Below are 21,649 nucleotides of genomic sequence, written 5' to 3' on the forward strand. Positions count from 1 at the left end.
TCCACTAAAGTCCCGTAGTTGCACTTCCCTCACTATAGATATATTTGTGTCCATTTGATATAACCATGATGAGTAAGTTAATCCTTCACAGGTTGTTCGTAATCTCGGCTGGGTCATAAAAGCCGTTTTACCCCCAAGACAACATCTTGTTCCTTAAGTTCCACCGATCCTCTAATTAACAATTGGTTTAAGGTCCAACCTATAAACCGAATCCCTCTCGAGCCAAGGAGAGGGTGGGGCTCCTTGTTCAAGACCTGGATTCAGTACTAAAGGGAACAACCTATCTACTGTCCCTATAACGGGTAGGAGTGAATTTCGTCTTGTACCTTATGTTCCCAGCTATCCATCCGATCTTACCCCTGAAATGGGAGGCTTATTGGGCCAGCGATATTGAGCTGCCCTTACCTATGCAGATCTAAGGATAATTCTGAGTGAACAGGAGTTCATAGTTAGCTCAGGATTAAGATTAAGTTACCATGGCTAATAATAATGAGCCACCCGAAGAGAATCAAAGGGAAAATTGGCCAACGCAAGACCCTGTATTTCTTGTTGCCGACCGCAACATCCCAATGAGGAACTATGCGACACCGAATTTTTATAACTTCTCGCCCGAAATTTCAAGACCTACGGTTGAGGAGAATGCAAGTTTTGAGATAAGGCCGATAATGCTTCAAATGATTCAAAATGCGGGCCAATTCGGAGGTCTACAATGAGAAGACCCGCATGCTCATTTGACTCGTTTCATAGAAATATGCAACGCATTCTCCATACCTGATGTGACTCCAGAAGGAATTAGATTGTATCTCTTCCCGTATACACTACGGGATGAGGTAAGAAGGTGGGCTCAGTCATTAGAGCCAGATGAAATCAACGCATGGGATCAGTTGGTCGAGAGATTTATGAATAAATTCTTCCCTCTAGCTGTCAATGCAAGGAGACGGGAAGGATGTGTTGAATTTTGCACAAAATGGTTATGAACTTTGAGCACCGCCTGGGTGCGATTCAGGAAATTAGTGAAGAACTGTCCACACATCGGGATTCCTGATTGTGTTTTGATGGAGACTTTTTATAATGGCTTGGATCGATCAACACAAGTAGTTGCTGAAGCTTTCGTGGTAGGAGGATTAATGGACAAAACGTATACGGAAGCAAAGACCATCTTAGATCGCATTTCGTGAAATACAGATGAGTGGTTAGATAATGGGTATGAGGAAAGAGGTTCGAAGCAAAGAAGAGTAGAAGGTGCCATTGTACCAGCTGATATAATGAACACCCTGGTAGACTCGATGACCACAATGACCTTGCTCCTTCAGACTATAGCTATTCAGCAAGGACATCTCTCTCAAGGTTCAACGCAAGCTAATGCATTGACACATGTAGCCACAATAAATTGCGTTCAATGTGGAGAGGGACATTCAGTGGAAGTCTGCCCATTGAATCAACAACCCGTATACTCTATTTATAACGAATCATTGGGGAACACCTACAACCCTGGTTGGCGGAATCACCCAACTTTCAGTTGGGGCGGGAATCACAACCAGGGAGGCCAAGGTAATCATCAGAACAGTTATCATGGGAATCGAGGCAACCCTCCGGTTTTCATTAATCAGGATCAAAGTCCAGGTAATCTTCAGAGTATACCACCCTATGACCAACCGTTCTTTTCTGACACCTCTTGCAGCACCTCGTCTTTGGAAACGTTATTGAAACATTATATTTAGAAGAGCAAGGCAATTAAGCAATCATAAGCTTCCTCCCTTAGAATTTTGGAGGAACAGATTGAATAGCTTGCGATTGAACTTAAGAATAAAACGCCTGGTACGCTGCCCAGCAGTTCGGAAGCATCGGGGCCACGTGGTAAAGAACAATGTCGAGCAGGGACATTGAGAAGCGGTAAAAAACAGTCCCCGTGTCACCTATACCAAATTCAGTAAAAACCAGTAGATTTAACCATCAACGATGACCAATCAACCACAAATAAAAGAATTACCAGTTCAGAAGAAAGTACATCTACAAAGGATGAATCTCAGCAAGACTCTAATGCAAAGTCAATACAACCTCCAGCTCCTAAAACACAGCAAACACAGGACCTCAATGAACAGCTAATTGAACAGAAAGTACAGCGGGATCCTCCACCTTTCCCGTCCATGCTGAGAAAGAAATATGACAGTAAACAATTCCAGAGGTTCCTAGACGTTCTCCGACAATTACATATTAACATTCCCTTGATAGAAGCGTTGGAACAGATGCCGAGCTATGTGAAATTCCTCAAGGACATACTTACTAATAAGAGGAAGATCGGGGAGAATGAAACAGTTGCGTTAACATATGAATGTAGTGCGTTATTTCAAAACAGCATCCCCACCAAAATGAAAGATCCCGAGAGTTTCACATTGCCCTGCTCAATAGGGGGTAAAGAAGTAAAAAATGCACTGTGTGATCTGGGGGCAAGTATAAATCTCATGCCCTTGTCAATCTTCAAAAAGTTACATATCGACAAAGCAAGACCTACCACGGTTACGTTGCAGTTGACCGATAGATCAATAACGCATCCTGAGGGCAAAATAAAGGATGTACTTGTGCAAGTAGATAAATTTATCTTCCCTGCTGACTTTATCATATTAGATTATGAAGCTGACAGAGAGGTGCCTATCATCTTGGGTCACCTATTTCTTGCAACAGGGCGAGCACTGATCGACGTACAGAAAGGAGAGCTTACCATAAAGGTCGACGATCAGCAAGTTAAATTCAACGTTCTCAATGCGTTGAAATATCCAGGTGAAATGGAGAATTGTCAATATGTTGAAGAACTGCAGGATGATTATTGGCATGAGCCTCAGGAAGAACCAGAGGAAGAAGACTTTGAGATCGACTGTGTGAACACCTCTCGGGCCAAGAGAAGGTGTGTGGCGCCACATCGTTCAAGCCCCGTTATCAGCCCTTAAATGAGCTATCTATCTACTTACCCCTACCTCGGGGAAGGAGTGAATTCCATCTTGTGTAGCTGAGTTCCCAACTCCCAAATCAGACGAATCTCCAAAATGGTACGTTTGAATCGGCGATCTGGCCACTCACACCCATACAAATCAAAGGACCGCCCTCAATGGCAGGAGTTCCCAACTCACTCAGGATTGAGGTCATGTTACCTATGGTCATCTTAGTGAAGTATAGTTTCTGTCATGAACGGTGTTATATAACAAGACGTTAACACTTCATGCTCAGGTCTTATACAAACTCTTTGTATAGGACGCCCCCGCTCGCATGTCCCCAACATGAATGATCAGGATCAGACCATATGTGACAAGTTACAACACTTGTGACCATTCCACAAAGCGGGTTGCATCCGTAGTGTTACCAGGATAAGGTTTCCCACTTATATCCATATACTACAGACCATTTTGGTTATCACTCAAGACATGATCCACTTGTATGTCACCACATACATGCTTGAGTCACATACAGATAACCAGGAATTTTATGTTTATTGGTTTATGGTAAAGCAAATAAAACAAGCAACTGAGCAAAATACAAGACGTGAAGTAAATATCATATATTATACAACACAAGCATTCGTACAAAGTATAGGACACGAGAATGTAGGGCTTCAACCTCAACACTTTTATATTCTAGTAGTAGTGATGAAGAAAATTGCATTATTGGGCATGTTCGTTGTTGATTTGGATAAAAGATATTCTTTAACTAGTTATGTTTTCTCTCTTTTTGGGAATATAGTTAGTTGGGCGTTCTATCCTTTAATCTGTTGTTGCCCTCTCATTTATAGAGGCAAAATATATGGCTCTTGCTGATTCAGTAAAGGACTCTATGTGGTTGAAGAGAGTGATTTTTTAGATGGTTGATGAACCCTGTTCAGTGAAGATTTTTTGTGATAGCCAAAGTGCATTGGCTTTCTCTAAAAATCCATGTTCTCTTTCTTCAACAGTTGTCTCTTTCTCCCTATGCTAAACAATATTTAAACAATAGTACATATTAAATTCTAGTAAATTGGTTTTGATACTAAATCAACTTTAACATAAAGATGTTCTTTAACTAAACTCTATTATAAAAGATTGGAAAAATTATTAGATTTAAACTTCCTTAATAAAAGATTGGGAAAGTATTAAAAGATTTGAAATTTATGTCAATTTAGTCTCTAAATTTTAAAATCTTACAATCAAGTTATTGTTGAGAAAATACTCAATTTCAATCTCCCTATTAACAACATTGTCAACTTTAATACAACATGACAATTTTTACAATAAGTAATGCTAATAATAATAAAATTTAAAAAGAAAATTTTATTTATTTTGGTCACTAAGGTCTAGGTTTAGTAACATTTTGATCCCGGAAATTTATTTGGAGGAGTAGTATATTTTGATTTCTATGCTTAGTTTCTATTATTAATTGGAGTTCTTTTCTCGAAATATAGTTATTAATAGTAGTTAAAGAAATTGGCATCACAATATTTTTACTATATATATATATATATTCACCAACTTCATTTTTTTACTCCTCTTATCCATTAGGCATATTCACCCGTGGGAAAAGATGACAATATGTCAATTTCAACATAAAGTCGATAATTTTGTCCAATTGATCAACATGATGATGAAAGAATAAAATTGTGGGCCAAAGAAGGATAAGAGTCATCAAACATCCTTGGGTGAAATACAAAAAGGTATCTTATTGACGTAGACGCTTCAATCACATGACAAAAATGAATAGAAAAAAAATCTAAAAAGTATTTTTTTTAAAAATAGTATGTTGGTAAATTGTGACTAGGTGCTAGATACACCAAAGTACTTTTCTTATTGATAGGCTTCACACGGAAAAAAAAATATTTTACATAATCTCATATACTTCACAAATATAGGTGAATCTAAAATAATACACCTACATACGTTTTATATTTAATATTGTATTTAAGGATAAATTTCGTGCATAAATACAAACCATGGACAACCTTGAGAATAAAAATTATATACCTTTTTTTTTCCAATTAGTATTGCAATCATATTTGAAAATTCATTGCATAAATTATTAATACTAAAAAATATTTCAAAATATAATTATTCTTACCCATTTACTACCAGAGAAATTTTAGTTTGACCTTTTTTCAATTGTAAGTTTTTAAAATTATCAAGGAAAATAATGTAAAAATTAAAGGTCGACAAGAGAAAAGCATCCAAATATATTTTACTTCTATATTAAAATGGTTAAGAGTATGAAATTCGTTAACATAATTAAAGCATCAAATGTAGATACTATTGACATTATTATATAACACATTTTCGATATATCGTGACATTTTCTATTTCTCAAATGTATCTATATTTTAATGCCCATAAAATATCAACTTAATTAATTCTTTGCGTATTTAGCTTGATAAATATGTTTGTGATTTTTGTTTTAAAAAAAAAGTTATAATAAATATTTACTTCTATATCATCATACTCGTATATTATGGTCCAACATTGATATATATTGAAGAAGACAAACATTCATCTACCAAATAAACAATACACATTTAAGATCTATCAACCAACGATTTTTACTAAATTCTTTAACAAAGATCATATATCTTCCACATCGTCCATACTTATAAAAACCTCATGAACAATTTTCAAGTTATAAAAATATAGGATTAACCTCATATGAACAATTTAAAGAGAAAGATAAATATGAACTATTTCTAAAAGAAATAATAAATCCCCATGTAAACAATATCAAAATTACAAGAATCGTCAGATATGAACAATTCCTAATTTACAACTATCAATCCCTTAAGAACAGATCCTAGGTACATCATATCTTCAAAACGACAAAGTAACATATGTATGTTTAACCCATATCTCTATAATATTAACACAAAAAATTGAAGGCCAAATGGTTGCAAGACATAAACCATAGAAAGTACTAATGCGACTTTTGAAAGATGAGTACTTTTTAAACAAAATACAAACAATTTGTGTCAAAAACAAACATGGAGAGTATTTTAATTTTTTTTTCTTTTTAAATATTAAGGGTTTCAATAAAATGAAACTTTTGAAAGTTCAGAATATTTTGACAAAAAAAGTACAAAATTCAAGAATATCTCCTACAATTTATCATAATATTTATCTTTTTCACAATATTAGAAATAAATTTATGTAGCCTAAAATATATTAGGCAAATATTTATTTTGAGTGTACAATATACCTATCAAAAAGTAGTTTCTTCTATTCTGTTTTTATTTTATTTAAAGTTGTTCATAAGACATGGCTCATTGATGTGGAAGCATGTCCAATTCACTCCTCAACTCCATAGTCATAGGATCAAATCTCATATGAGAATTTTTTTATATTCTATTTTTCTTTTCTTTTATATTTCCTCTTTATCTATATTTTTTTATGTTTCTTTTATTTATATTTATTTTCTTCTTTTTTTTCTTTTATATATCCTTTTTCTCTATATTTGTTTTCAGGTTTCTTTTATAATTATTTATTTTCTTCTTTATTTCTTTTATATTTACTTGTTCTCTATACTTTTTTATATTTCTTATATATATATATATATGTGTATAAGGGCCTTTTTAAATATAAAAAATATTAAAAAATATTTACACTTCATAGCAAAAAGTTTTAAAAGTGTTTAATCTTTTGCTATGAACTGTAAATATTTTTGGGACTTTTCTATTTATAATAATTTCCCATATATATATTATTTTTCTCTATTTTTTATATTTTTTATTTTATAATTATTTATTTCTTTTATTTATATTTATTTTCTTTATTTTTTTTAATATCTATATGTTAATATAGTTTTTATTTTTTTATTCTTCAAATATTTAGGTTTATATATTATTTTTATATTCAAATTTCAAAATTTTTCTAGGGTTATTTTAAAATATAGGAAAATGAACCAAAATATATATAAATATAGCAAATTTAAGTTTTAATTTTTGAATTTTCAAATATTTAAAGATTTATATATTATTTTTATTTTTAAATTTCAAATTTTCAATAAGGTTATTTTCAAATATCGGAAAATAAAACAATATATTTACAAATATAGCAAATTTAATTGATGAATTTTGAATTTTCAAATATTTAGATTTATATATTATTTTGATTTTCAAATTTTAAATTTTCAATAGGATCGTTTACAAATATAGAAAAATAAAACAAAATATTTACAAATATAGCAAAATTTTACTGTCTATCAAGGTCTATTGCAAATATACTGTGATATTTTGCTACTATTTATAAATATTTTTAATAGTTTTGTCATTTAAAATAGTTTTCCTTTTTAATATGTATATATAAATATTTTTTGAACTTTAAATTTTAAATTTTGTGAAATACATTTTATATATTTTTTAAATTCATACATTTTCAATTTTTCTGACACACAAACCAATTATAGTTTTAGAATAATATAAATTTTGTTTACAAAGATATTTATTTAGGTTCCTTTTAATATTTTTACAACCACAACATTTATATAATAATATAAATGAGTTAGATTTGAGACTACATCATTTAAATTTTAAAACAAATGACTTGAGTGAGAAATAATATTGTAAATAAATGTTAGCAACATATGAATGATAGAAACAATTGTATTATCGATATTAATTTTACATTGGGACTTATGTGTATTCGATAGTTTAAATATTTGATAACTATTTTTTATACTTTAATGCATGCTATATATCTTTTATTTTATATAATAGATTATATTTAACCTATAAAATATGAAAAAAAAAAATGTAAGGAAAAAAATACAAGAAATGTGAAACAAGAAAGAGTTATCAAAAAAGTTTTTTTTCTTGTTTCTTTAGTCCAAGAATAAAAAATAGTTATCAAACATATTCCTATTTTTTGTTCTCAAAAAAGAGGAAACATGAAAAAGAAACAAGGAACGTGAAACAGAAAACAGGAAACAGGAAACGGGAACGTTATCAAACGGTTTGCACATTTCCATATACATCTCTCTTTCGCTTAAAGATCCATTTACATCCAATAGGTCTTACCCCATCAGGTGGATCAACAAGCTCCCAGACGTTATTGAAGTACATAGACTCCATTTCCTGGTTCATGGCTTTAACCCATTCATTTTTGTCATCATCTTCCATTGTTTTCTTAAAAAACAACGAATCCTCGACCCCATCATTCGTAATGATATTTTGGGCTTCAATCAAACCCATGTAGCGATCCGGTGGGTTCATAACCTTCCCACTACATCAAGGCAGTCTTAACTGTTGAGCTGGTTGACTAGATGTTCCGACCTCAACAACTCTTGTTGATCTGTCAGCCAGTTCAACAACTTTTGTTGAACCCTCAGTAGTCTCAGTCTCACTAGAGATCTCACATAAAACGAGCTTACTCCGTGGCTTATGATCCCTCGTGTGGTCTTCTTCCAAGAAGATAGCATTTGTAGAAACAAACACTTTGTTCTCACTCAGATCATAGAAGTATCCACCTCTCGTTTTCTTGGGGTAGCCTACAAAGAAGCAAACTTTCAAACGTGGTTCTAACTTCTCTGAATTAGTCTCTAGCACATGTGCTGGACAGCCCCAAATCCTGAAATAACGTAAATTACCTTTACGGTCTCTCCATAACTCAAAATGTGTTTCAGAAACACTTTTCGAGGGAACATTGTTCAAGATATAATATGCAGTCTCTAATGCAAAATCCCAAAACGAGTCTGAAAGATGAGCTTAACTCATCATAGACCAAACCATGTCCAACAAGGTTCAGTTTTCTCGTTTCTGATACACCATTCTGCTAAGGTATACCAGGGTCGAGAGTTGGGATGCCATCCCATGTTCTATCATATAGTTCTGGAATTGGAAGTTCATATACTCTCCACCACGATCAGATCGTAGTGTTTTTATCTTCTTACCTAACAAGTTCTCAACTTTAGCCTTATACTTCTTGAACTTGTCAAGGACTTCAGACTTATGTTGCATTAGGTAGAGATACCCGAACCTTGAATAACCATCTATGAAAGAGATGAAATATTCATACCCATCTCAAGCTCTAACATTCATCGGACCATAGAGGTCTGAATGTACAAGCTCCAAAGCTTCCTTGGTTCTGTAACCTTTTCGAGTAAGAGGTCATTTGACCATCTTGCCCTCGAGGCATGATTCACATATCGGCAAGGAGTTTTTTTCTAAACTCTTTAGAAGTCCACTTTGCACCAACTTCTCAATCTTATTGAGGTTGATGTGACCTAACCTAAGATGCCAAAGATAGGCGTTTTCCTTAGGAGAAACCTTTGGTCTTTTAGCTGTTGTTGTCGTACTGAACATTTCAGTGTTAAACAAGGCTTTTATGACTAACGGCCTTAGTACATATAAGTTATTTTTCATTGAACCATAATCAATCTCCATTCCATTCTTGAAAATAAACACTTTATTCTCAGAAAAGAAGATGGTATAGCCTTGTTCAATGAGACAAGAAACCGAGATTAAGTTCCTCTTAATATAAGGAACTCATAAACATTATCCAGTAACAGATGACGTTTCTTGTCAACAAATAACTTCAGCCTGCCTACAGCAATAGCTAAAACAACCTCACCAGTATTGACTAGAAGAGTCATCCCTCCTTGTGGCAACGTTTGCCAGGAACTAAATCCTTGGTAAGAGGAACTGACATGATTGGTAGCACATGAATCAAGGATCCATGCAGAATCATCATTCTCTATTAGACATGTCTCCAAGACCAATAAATCATATTTCCTGTCTTGTCTCCTCTTTTAGAGAGTAGTGGGATCTAGGTCGTTTGCCACGAAATTCATTTCACACGATTCTTTCCACTGTAAGTAATCGGTCATATTTAAAAGATTTAAATAGAAATACTAACGAGTTGTTGAAAAGAAAAACACATTGACCTAGTTAGGTTTTAAGCAAATATCTATTGTAAAACAAAACAACATCCAATAAGATTTTAGCAAAACTAACATGAACCCCATGTGACATATAGTTTTGAAATGACGTTTCAAAGGTTTAGGACAAAAGTCGTTGAAGGGAGGTCAGTTATCCCTCCCTTAAATTGAGAAGTTCTCAACTAGTCATTAATGTCACACGCCGTTCCAGATTTCCCTTCTAACCTAGAATGAAGCGTGAAAACGTTAAATATCACTTCTCTCTATGACATCTAATGTCCCAACTCATAGCATATCCTGTACTTAAGATCAAACCCAGACATCCAAACCCATTTTCAAAAAATAATCTATATTCATTGACAAAGTTTAGGAATCTGATTCTGTTTAAATCATAATACTGTTTAAAGAGATTTACATACTAATAGTAAGGATTATTTTGAATAAAACCTCCCATGGCATATAACTCACAAGTTTTCGCTATTCTGGAATACTTTCAAATACACAAACAATACAAACAGATGTTTAACAACACTACTGGCATTTGACGACTCAACTGGCACCAGGAACTTGTCGCTACTTGGGGGTGGGGAAAAACATAAAACATAGAAAGCAGGAGCTAAAGCCCAGTGAGTGGTAATTTAGTATAAACATAAATTTTCCCTTTCCAAACATCAACGAATTATAAAAAAAAAACATTCTATAAATTGTTGGAAACGTATATAAGATTCATTAATAGCTCAAACTCGTATTACTCAGACAATGGCATGATCATATTTCATATAAATCACATTATAAAACATTCAGGCGTCATCAGAAAACCACACCAACTTTGTACCCAAATAGTCGTTTACAACGGCGGGTTACTTTGGACAAAGAATGCCCCCCGCGGTGTAAACTAAATCACAAGATCATATGTGCACGCAGAGCTGCCTCAAGACTAAGCATAGATACACACCACAGGCCCAGGTTACTCTGGACTCCCAGGTATACTCTGGCCACATCTGACCCCGGTGGTAGCCCTCTCATAACCTGGGTAGCGTGCAGATTTTTCTGGACTTCCTGGTATACTCTAGCCACATTTGACCTCGGTAGCCCCTTGATCACATGAGCGATGCTACTGAAATACATTCAAGTAGCACGGGAAAATAACCATCTCTCGGATACAAGAATTAGTAGTTTAAAACCATTTTCACAAACATTCAGTATTTTTAAATTCAACATCAAGAGGTTTTCATATAAAACCATACAAGTCACAATTGTGTAAACTCTAGTTCCAAGCTACATTAAAATAGGCTCATATAAATCAATGAGAGTTCAGAAATCCTTATTTAAACATTTTTGAAATATTAGTTAAGTAAAACAGATCATGCTATCACATTCCATAAATCATAGCATACTATCATATATAATTACTTTCTATATCAAAATATTCAAAAATATACCACTCACTGTTAATCGGCTCCTCCTCATAATTTCGGTTTCTCCATCTCCCATTATCTTCAAATTATATTGATAATCCTCAAGTTATCCTTCACATGACCATAATCCAATTATTTGAAAATTAATCTTCAAGTATAACCAAATCCATTTAAACTTTTGCCAAATCCCTAATTTGATCCAAGGTAGATTTTGCTTTGTAATTTGGTCTTTCAGTTGCTCTAAAATTAACTCAAGACCTTAAAACTAATCTTCAATAGGAACTAATTCTATTCCAATTTTCCTAAATTTTTCTCATTAACCCTAATTAGGTTTTACTTTAAATTAACCCCTTAATCAACTTGAAAGTTGACTTAGGATCCCAATTTCTTCTAATTTCAGGTTTAAGGTATCATAACAACACCAATTGGATCCCTAATTATGCTTGAGAACACCTTAATTAACCTAAAATTGTTTTTCCAGCTTTTAATATTGGACAATAGATGACAAACAGAAGTCAAACCAGGAAAGTCAACTCTTTTTTCAAGCCCTACCCAGACATTTCCAGATTTGGCCTCTGTTTTTCTCGTGATCATTTTAGACTTAAATTCATCCTTTTTCGGCCATTTAAAGCTTAATTAGCCTATACAAACCTTTTACCCATCCTCTTAATTAACTTACCTCAAAGTTTGGATGTCTGAATTGGCCTAGAACTCCGGAAATCGACCAATCTTTCCACAGTACCCCTGTTTTTCCCGCGAGAAGTTGTAGAACTTTTAGAGCTTAAAATTCATCAATCTCTAATCATATAACCTAAAATTTCTTGCACAAACTTTCCAAAAAATATCTTAACCAACTAACCTGAGAATTTGAAGCTTTGAAAACGCTTGAATAACACGGAATCAGCTCCAAAAGTCACATTTCTCTGTTCCACCAAAATTCTATGTAGTCTTTGTTATTAATTCACCAATTTCCAGTCAAAATTAGTTGTAATGTCATTTAAGAAAAATGTTAATATACCTCTTAGCTTACTAACCTCAAAATTTCAGATTCAAATTCGATTTCTTCAGCTCGAAAACTTCAAAACACTGAAGCCTGCTCAGACTGTCCAAAAGTCAGTCTTAACTCGTTTTTTCATTCACATTCCTCAACCTCCACAGCTCCAATCAATTCGGTGGCCCTCGAACTTCTCTTCTCTCATCTCTCTACAATTTCATCAAAGAAAATTGGAGTTTGATCGATCGAATCTCTTGCACAGACTTAGAAAGAAATCCCTCTGTTTTTTTTAAGGCTCGTCACCGCTTTTGTTTTCTTCTTATCCCTTTCTCTTTATTTTATTTATTTATTTAATTACTTATTTATTTATTTACTTCTTTTCTTTCTTTTCTTTTTTTTTTTTTTTTTAAAAAAAGAAGCAATTTCTCTTCAAATTCCTTTTCCTTTTCCAAAATTAAACAAACATCAATCCAAATATTTTTATTTTTAATTTTAAATCTTAACAAGAGATCTACATCAAGCTTTATCTTGAGTCCCCGAGTTCAATCTCAACTATATGCTTCCTAATATTCTAAGAAATAGTAGAAGAAGAGAGAGCTTACAATTAATACCAGAACAACTCTTGCTTCTATAACGACTAGTCATCATTGATTTGGCTAAGAGATCATTAACTTACTTAAAAATCTCCCGTAAGTGTGACCCACCATTTTAGGCTCTAGAGGTCCATCCTAAAAGGCCAATCCGAAGGGAAAAAATCTGATCGGGGCAAAACCTAAAGCAACCCTATCCATTTCTGGAGTTCACCTTGATCTTGACCAACTACACAAAACCCATCTAAAGGGGGACGTTCAAAGATGACACGCGGGAGTACAGAATGATCTCACGGTGTGAACCAATGACAGAGACCATAGGACATGTTGACACATATCCTTCACCCAGTTACTATAAATATTCTCTCCATCCACCTTGATATTGACTCATGCAAATACCATCTGAAGGGGGATGCTTCTAGGGCACCACGAGGCCAAGCTAAATCTAATGGTGTGAACATACAGGGAGAAACGTGAGTGGAATCATAGATATATCTGATACGCCTCTTCCTCCCACTGAGTATTTTATAATCTAGGGTTTAGCTTACTTAAAAAAACACGGCCAAGGATTTGAACTAAGTGACTTTTAGGTTTGTCCAAGAGTAACTTTTACCTTGGATAGTTGAACAACTTTTGATCATCATCCATTAAACTCTTTAACATTGTCTTTGACCAAAATCGTCACATGCTTGTTGAAAATCTATCTAATTCACCTTTCCAGGTAGGTTCCCAAGTAGGAGTGTTACATTTCCGTCAACTTAAGAACCCCAGCCTAGCCAAAATCCCCTTAGACAAAAGGTCCCTTATAGATAGGTTTACAACAAATTTGATCTTTCATTTCAACTAATTTAATCCTATTAAACCGATTTTAAAAGATTAATCTAGGTTGCTAAACTCTTTAGAACCAATTGAACTTAGATCTATCTCAATCCAATTTTAAAACCCTTTTTAAAAACTTGAGTTCACCCTAAGTCCGCATGCAACTCTGAATTATAGATTTTAGGTCTAATTTCCTTTATAACACTTATAAATGGAAACAACCACCACAATGCGAAGCTAACACATGCAAGGCATTCATAACGTTTATAAACAACCTAAGTGTCATGCTCAATACATTGTCCATTCATTGCTACTTCTTTTATATAACACTTATACAAAACAGCCATGAAACAAGCACAACATGCTTCCATTCACCCTTAGACTATAACACTTATAATAAAAGAATGATGCATGATAATGTTCACTGGATGCAAAATATAAATCTTATATTTCATGATGCATGTGCATGCTTTGATACCAATTGAAGAAAATCGAATCAAAAATTTTTATGAGCAGCGGAAAATAGATCATTCCAAATTACAATCATGTATGAATATTACAATTATAGTCATAAACAAAACATACAGTTATGCAATCAATATAGAAATTACAGCATGATACAAATAAACATGGAGAATGCTACGAACGTTTGTCGACTCGTCTCCATGCTTCTTGCTCACGAACACTAAACACAGCAACCTCAAATGCTCGAACAACAAGACCGCAACATTGTAGAACACTTCACGCTCGAACTCAGTGATCGCCGCGATCACAAAAACTCCAACAGCACGAATGGCCTCCACAGAACCTCGACGATGTCGAGTTGAGTATGACACCACTAAGAAGGTTACCTTGGTATTTTTGGTATGAGAATCTAGAGGGTGGGCTCTGTGCCGTCTTGATATGAGGCAAACGAAGGAGGAAAGAACAATCGTGTATACGATTGGGCAAGTAGGAGATAACGGAGACCTATCGTATAGGTCAATGCCCAATCGTTTAGCAAAAGCTAAGCGATCATCTAGCAAAAGCTAAGCGATCGTTTAGCTCATCACTTAATACCGTGTTTGTCGCTTACAAAATGCTACACGATCGTTTATTTCGCTCAAGCTGTCGTTTAGTAAATCTGTATTTACTTGACAAGCTTCCGTGAGATGGTTTTTCCAAGAGAAATCTCAAAAACAACTTTTTCCAAAAAAAACTTTTGCAAAAACTTACTAAAATTAGGAAAATAATTTTTCTTTTATCTCACGATTACCATGAACTACTAATAACCTCCCACTCAATTGGTTATTGGAGAAAAATATTTAATTATCCAATAATTAATATTATTATAAATATAAATGATTATCAACTTATCATACTATATTTATAACCTATAGTTTTAATATTTCATCTCATGAAACATATAAACCATAGTTCTTTTTCTATTCCATGGTACTTAATGTAAATCTCATTTACATCAATCCTCCACTAGATGTATCTCATACATCATACCAATTATATCATATATAAAAATTAAAAAAAAAAACCTCTTGTCAATTTGAACATTTCAATCAACACCAAGAACTGATCCTCAATTGAATCCACTGAGCTACCAAGGGAACCTTATGGACCTATAGCTCAAAGCTCCAACGGTATATGAATAACTGACTAAACTCTTTAGTCACGGGATCCACCATCCGTTAACTGCGAGGTACTCCACTAAAGACTGACAACTGAACTCTCCTTACCACAAATATATGACGTGTCCATCTTAACCAATCAAAAGTGCGACAACCCTTCACAAATCACTCGTAAGTACAGCTGGGCCAATAACCGTTATTCTCCTATAGTTACATCTAACTCCTTTAGTACCACTGATCCCTCTAATGAACATAAGTCATAGTCCTTCTATGACTGAGTCCTCTCTTCCAAAGAGAAGCTGTGGCCACTATGTTCAAGCCCCGAAATCGGCACTTAAGGGAGCATTTTCTTTACTTATCCTTGTTTTGGGAAAGGAATGAATTTCATCTTGTGATTGAGTTCCAACTCCCAGATTAGACAAGTCCCCAAAAAAGTAGGCATGTTGAGTTGGAAGTCTGGCTACTCTTACCCATACTAATCAAAAGACTGCCCTCAAAGGTAGGAATTTCAAAAACACTCAGGATTGAGGTCTTGTCACCTATGATCGTTTAGATGAGATGTAAGTCTCTAGTATTAACGGCGTTATATACAAAGTCTAGTCATCTCGTGGTCCAGGTCTTATACAAACTCTTTGTATAGGACACTCTCGCTCACACGTCTCCACATGAATGGTCAGGATCTACCGTCTGTAGTAGTTTACAACACTTGCAAACCTCTACAAAGCGGGTCGTATCCGTAGTATCACAAGGATCAGGTATCCCACCTTAATCCTTATACTACAGATCTATTTAGGTCAACATTTAAGGCATGATCCACTTGTATATCACATATACATGCTTAAGTTCACATAAGATAACCAAGGAGCTTTGTTTATTGGATATGAGTAAATGCTAGAATTAAATAACATTTATTTTATTGATCAAACAATGTGTATCTTTACAAAACAACAAGACTCCGGGAGAATTAGGACACCAATCCCAATGATAACAAGCCTCGTTTTAAGGCAAGGCTGGTAGCCAAAGAGTTCACACAAGAGGAGGGCATTAATTATAATGAAGTATTCTCTCCAGTGGTTCGACACACATCCATATGTGTTATTCTATCCCTAGTATCTCATTTTGATTGAGAATTGGAACAAATGGATGGTACTACTGTTTTCTTTTATGGAACCCTAGAAGAAAACATTTACATGAAGTAACCCCAGGTTTTGAGGTTGTTGGAAAAGAAACTATGGTCTGCCATTTACAAAATCCATTTATGTCTTGAAGCAATCATCAAGACAATGGAACAGCTGTTTTGATTCTTTCATTAGCTTAAAGGGTTTTAAAAGGAACCATTATGATAGTTGTGTATACAAAAAGGTTATTGATTCGCACTCTTCAATTTTGCTTCTCTATATTTACATGACATTTTGATTTCTTCTAACAATATTCAAGAGATTAAAAGACTCGAACTTCAAGGATTTGGGACTTACACAAAAAATTTGTATATGGAACTCAAAAGAGATAGGGCCAGACACATTCTCTCATTATCAAAAGCTGACTACTTTGGTAAGATTGTCAAATGCTTCCATAAGGAGAATTCAAAACCTGTCAAAACTCCATTGGTCCAACATTTTAAGCTGTCTGCAACTCAATCTCTTTCAACACCAAAAGATATCAGTAACATGAAATCTGTTCCTTATGTAAACTTAATTGGAAGCTTGATGTATGGAATAGTGTGTTGTTCTCCAGGTCTTGCTCATGCCTTGAGTGTAATAAGCAGATATATGAGCAATCCTGGAAAGCCACATTGGGAGGCTGGAAAATAGGTTGCCAAGTACATCAAGGGTTCTTCCAACATGGATCTTTTATATTCTAGTAGCAGTGATGAAGAAAATTGCATTATTGGGCATATTCACTGTTGATTTGGATAGAAGATGTTCTTTAACTAGTTATGTTTTCTCTCTTTTTGGGAATATAGTCAGTTGGGCGCTCTATCCTTTAATCTGCTGTTGCCCTCTCATCTACAGAGGCCGAATACATGCCTCTTGCCAATTTGGTAAAGGACTCTATGTGGTTGAAGAGACTGATTTTTAAGATGGTTGATGAACCTTGTTCAGTAGAGATTTTTTGTGATAGCCAAAGTGCATTGGCTTTCTCTAAAAGTTGAAGTTATCTCTTTCTTCAACAGTTGTCCATTTCTCCCTGTGCTAAACAATAGTATATATCAAAATTCTAGTAAATTGGTTTTGATACTAAATCAACTTTCACATAAAGATTCCTCAACTAAACCATATTATAAAGTTGGATAAATTATTAGATTTAAACTTTCTTTGAAAAATTATATTTTTAGTAGTTAAAAGGTTTGAAATTTATGTCAACTTAGTCTCTAAATTTTAAAATCTTATAATCAAGTCATTATTGAGAAAATACTCAATTTCAATCTCTCTATTAGCAACATTGTCAACTTTAATATAACACGGTAATTTTTACAACAAGTAATATTAATAATAATAAAATTTAAAAAGAAAATCTTTTTTATTTTGGTCACTAAGGTCTAGGTTTAGTAGTATTTTGGTCCCTAAAAATTATTTGGAAGGTAGTATATTTTGATTTCTATGATTAGTTTATGTTATTAATTGTAGTTCTTTTTTCAAAATACAGTTATTAATAGTAGTTAAAGAAGTTGGCATCACAATGTTTTTACTCTATATATATATATATAAATATAAACCAACATCATTTTTTTACTCCTCTTATCCATTAGGCATATTCACCCGTGGAAAAAGAGGACAATATGTCAATTTCAACATAAAGTTGATAATTTTGTCCAATTCATCAACGTGACGATGAAAGAACAAAATTGTGGGCCCAAGAAAGATAAGAGTCACAAAACATCCTTGAATGTAATATAAAACGTATCTTATTGACGTCGACGTTTCAATCACGTGACAAAAATGAAAAGGAAAAAATTCTAAAAAGTATTTTTTAAAAAAACAGTATGTTGGTAAATTGTGACTAGGTGCTAGATACACCAAAGTACTTTTCTTATTCACAGGCTTCACACAGAAAAAAAATATTTTACATAATCTAAAATAATACACCTAAATACTTTTTATATTTATATCGTACTTAAGGATAAATTTCGTGCATAAATACAAACCAAGGACAACCTTGAGAATAAAAATTATATATATGTTTTTTTCAATTAGTATCGTTACCGCAATCATATTTGAAATTCACTTCATAAATTATGAATACTAAAAAATATTTCAAAATATAATTATTCTTACCCATTTACTACCAGAAAAATTGTGGTTCTTGACCTTTATTCAATTGTCAGTTTTTAAAATTGTCAAAGAAAATAGTGTAAAAATTAAAGGTCGAATTTTGACGTCAAAATATATTTTACTTGTATGTTAAAATGGTTAAGAATATGAAATTTGCTAATATAATTAAAGCATCAAATGTAGATATTATTGACATTATTATGTAACACATTTTCGCCATATCGTGACATTTTCTACTTCTCAAATATATTTTTATTTTAATGTCCACAAAATGTCAACTTTATTAATTCTTTGCGCATTTAGCTTGTCAAATATGTTTGTGATATTTTTTTAAAAAAGAAGTTATAATAAATGTTTACCTCTATACCATCATGCTCGTACATTGTGGTCCAACAATGATATATATTGAAGAAGACAAATATTCATCTACCAAATAAATAATACACATTTAAGTTCTATCAAGCAACGAATTTTACCAAAATCTTTAACAAAGATCATATATCTTCAACATCGTCCATACTTATAAAAAATCCCTGAAAAATTTCAAGTTATAAGAATATAGGATCAATCTTATATGAACAATTTAAAGAGAAGGTTAAATATGAACTATTTCTAAAAGAAATGATAAATCCCCATATGAATAATATCAAAATTACAAGAATCGTCGGATATGAACAATTCCTAATTTACAACCATCAATCCCTTAGGAACAGATCCTAGGTACATCATATCTTCAAAACGACAAACTAACATATGTGTGTTTAACCCATATCTTCATAATATTAACACAAAAAATTGAAGGTCAAATGGTTACAAGACATAAACAAGAGAAAGTACTAATGCGACTTTTAAAAGATGAGTACTTTTTAAACAAAATACAAACAATTTGTGTCAAAAACAAACATGGAGAATATTTTAATTTTTTTTCTTTTTAAATATTAAGGATTTCAATAAAATGAAACTTTTAAAAGTTCAAAATATTTTGACAAAAAAAGTACAAAATTCAAGAATATTACCTACTACCATAATATTTTTCTTCTTCACAATATTAGAGACAAATTTATGTAGACTAAAAAATATTAGGCAAATATTTATTTTGAGTGTATAATATACATATCAAAAAGTAGTTTCTTCTATTTCGTTTCTATTTTATTTAAAGTTGTTCCTAGGACATGGCTCATTGATGTAGAAGCATGTCCAATTCACTCCTCAAGACCATAGTCGTGGGATCAAATCTCATATGAAAAAAAAATTTAATTCTATTTTTCTTTGTTTTTATATTTCCTTTTTCTCTATATTTTTTTATGTTTCTTTTATTTATGTTTACTTTCTTCTTTCTTTCCTTTATATTTCCTTTTTCTCTATATTTTTTTCTCAGGTTTCTTTTATAATTATTTATTTTCTTCTTTATTTCTTTTATATTTACTTTTTCTCTCTATATTTTTTTTATTTATTTTATTTATATATATATATAAGGGTCTTTTTAAATATTAAAAAATATTAAAAAATATTTACACTTCATAGCAAAAAGTTTTAAAAGTATTTAATCTTTTGCTATGAAGTGTAAATATTTTTGGGACTTTTCTATTTATAAGAATTTCCCATATATATATAAATATATTCTTTTTTATATATATATTTTCTTTTATAATTATTATTTCTTTTATTTATATTTCTTTTCTTTATTTTTTTCTTAATATCTATATTTTAATATAATTTTAAATTTTAAAATTTTTAAATATTTATGTTTATATATTATTTTTATTTTCAAATTTCAAAATTTTTCTAGGGTTATTTTTAAATATAGGAAAATAAACCAAAATATCTATAAATATATCAAATTTTAATTTTGAATTTTGAATTTTCAAATTTAGAGATTTATATATTATTTTTATTTTTAAATTTTAAAATTTCAATAAGGTTATTTTCAAATATCGGTAAAAGAACCCATATATTTACAAATATAGCAAATTTAATTTTTGAATTTTGAATTTTCAAATATTTTGATTTATATATTATTTTGATTTTCAAATTTTAAATTTTCAATAGGATTGTTTACTAATATAGAAAAATAAACTAAAATATTTACAAATATAGCAAAATTTCACTGTCTATCACGGTCTATTGCAAATAGACTGTGATATTTTACTACTATTTATAAATATTTTCGATAGTTTTGTCATGTAAAATAGCTTTCCTTTTTAATATGTATATATAAATATTTTTTGAATTTTTAATTTTAAATTTTGTAAAATGCATTTTATATATTTTTTAAATTCATACTTTTTCAATTTTTTTGACACACAAACCAATTATAGTTTTAGAATAATATAAATTTTGTTTACAAAGATATTTATTTAGGTTCCTTTTAATATTTTTACAACCACGACATATATAATAATATAATTGAGTAGATTTGAGACTACATCATTTAAATTTTAAAACAAATGACTTGAGTGAGAAATAATATTGTAAATAAATGTTAACAACAGATAAATGATAGAAACAATTATATTATCGATATTAATTTTACATTGGGACTTATGTGTATTCGATAGTTTAAATATTTGATAACTATTTTTTATACTTTAATGCATGCTATATATCTTTTTATTTTATATAATTAGATTATATTTAAACTCTAAAATATTTTAAAAAAAATAAGGGAAAAAATACAAGAAATGAGAAACAAGAGTTATCAAACAAGTTTATGTTCTTATTTCTTTTTCCTAAGAAATAGAAAACATGAATAGTTATCAAACATATTTTTGTTTCTTGTCTCAAAAAAGAGGAAGTAGAAAACAAGAAACAGGGAACAAGAAACAGAAAACCGGAAATGAGAACATTATCAAATGGACCCTTAATCTCATTGTTTGTATCAGACCATACGTTGTTAAAACCTAGATATTATTATCCAGAAAACAATCAAACTCATGAGACAATAGTTTTTTAATACCCACAATTCAAGTGAGATTTTATTATTTGTTAAAAAAGAAAAAGAAAAAAAGAATAGAACTGACAAAATTACTTAAAATGCCATTAGGGTTCTATAAAAGCTATGGTT

At 31.9% G+C, this 21,649-nt stretch overlaps 1 protein-coding gene across 1 annotated transcript; it reads left to right on the forward strand.

Annotated features, from left to right (window-relative positions):
* Positions 1-1,295: 1,295 nt before the first annotated feature.
* Positions 1,296-17,124, forward strand: LOC120076255. Its single transcript, XM_039030024.1, has 3 exons — positions 1,296-1,623; positions 1,945-2,874; positions 17,048-17,124. Exons 1-3 carry the CDS (start codon positions 1,296-1,298, stop codon positions 17,122-17,124), a joined length of 1,335 nt encoding a protein of 444 aa, XP_038885952.1.
* Positions 17,125-21,649: the final 4,525 nt, after the last annotated feature.

The sequence above is a fragment of the Benincasa hispida genome, chromosome 4 (genome assembly GCF_009727055.1).
Source record: "Benincasa hispida cultivar B227 chromosome 4, ASM972705v1, whole genome shotgun sequence".
Lineage (NCBI taxonomy): Eukaryota > Viridiplantae > Streptophyta > Magnoliopsida > Cucurbitales > Cucurbitaceae > Benincasa > Benincasa hispida.

Excerpts from the sequence above, each read along its gene's own strand:
- LOC120076255 (XM_039030024.1), top strand. The coding sequence starts at position 1,296 with ATGACCTTGCTCCTTCAGACTATAGCTATTCAGCAAGGACATCTCTCT. Across the intron at positions 1,624-1,944 it reads TAATCAGGATCAAAGTCCAG|ATTTAACCATCAACGATGAC; the intron begins GTAATCTTCAGA and ends AAAAACCAGTAG. Across the intron at positions 2,875-17,047 it reads AGAAGACTTTGAGATCGACT|GTCTTGCTCATGCCTTGAGT; the intron begins GTGTGAACACCT and ends GTTGTTCTCCAG.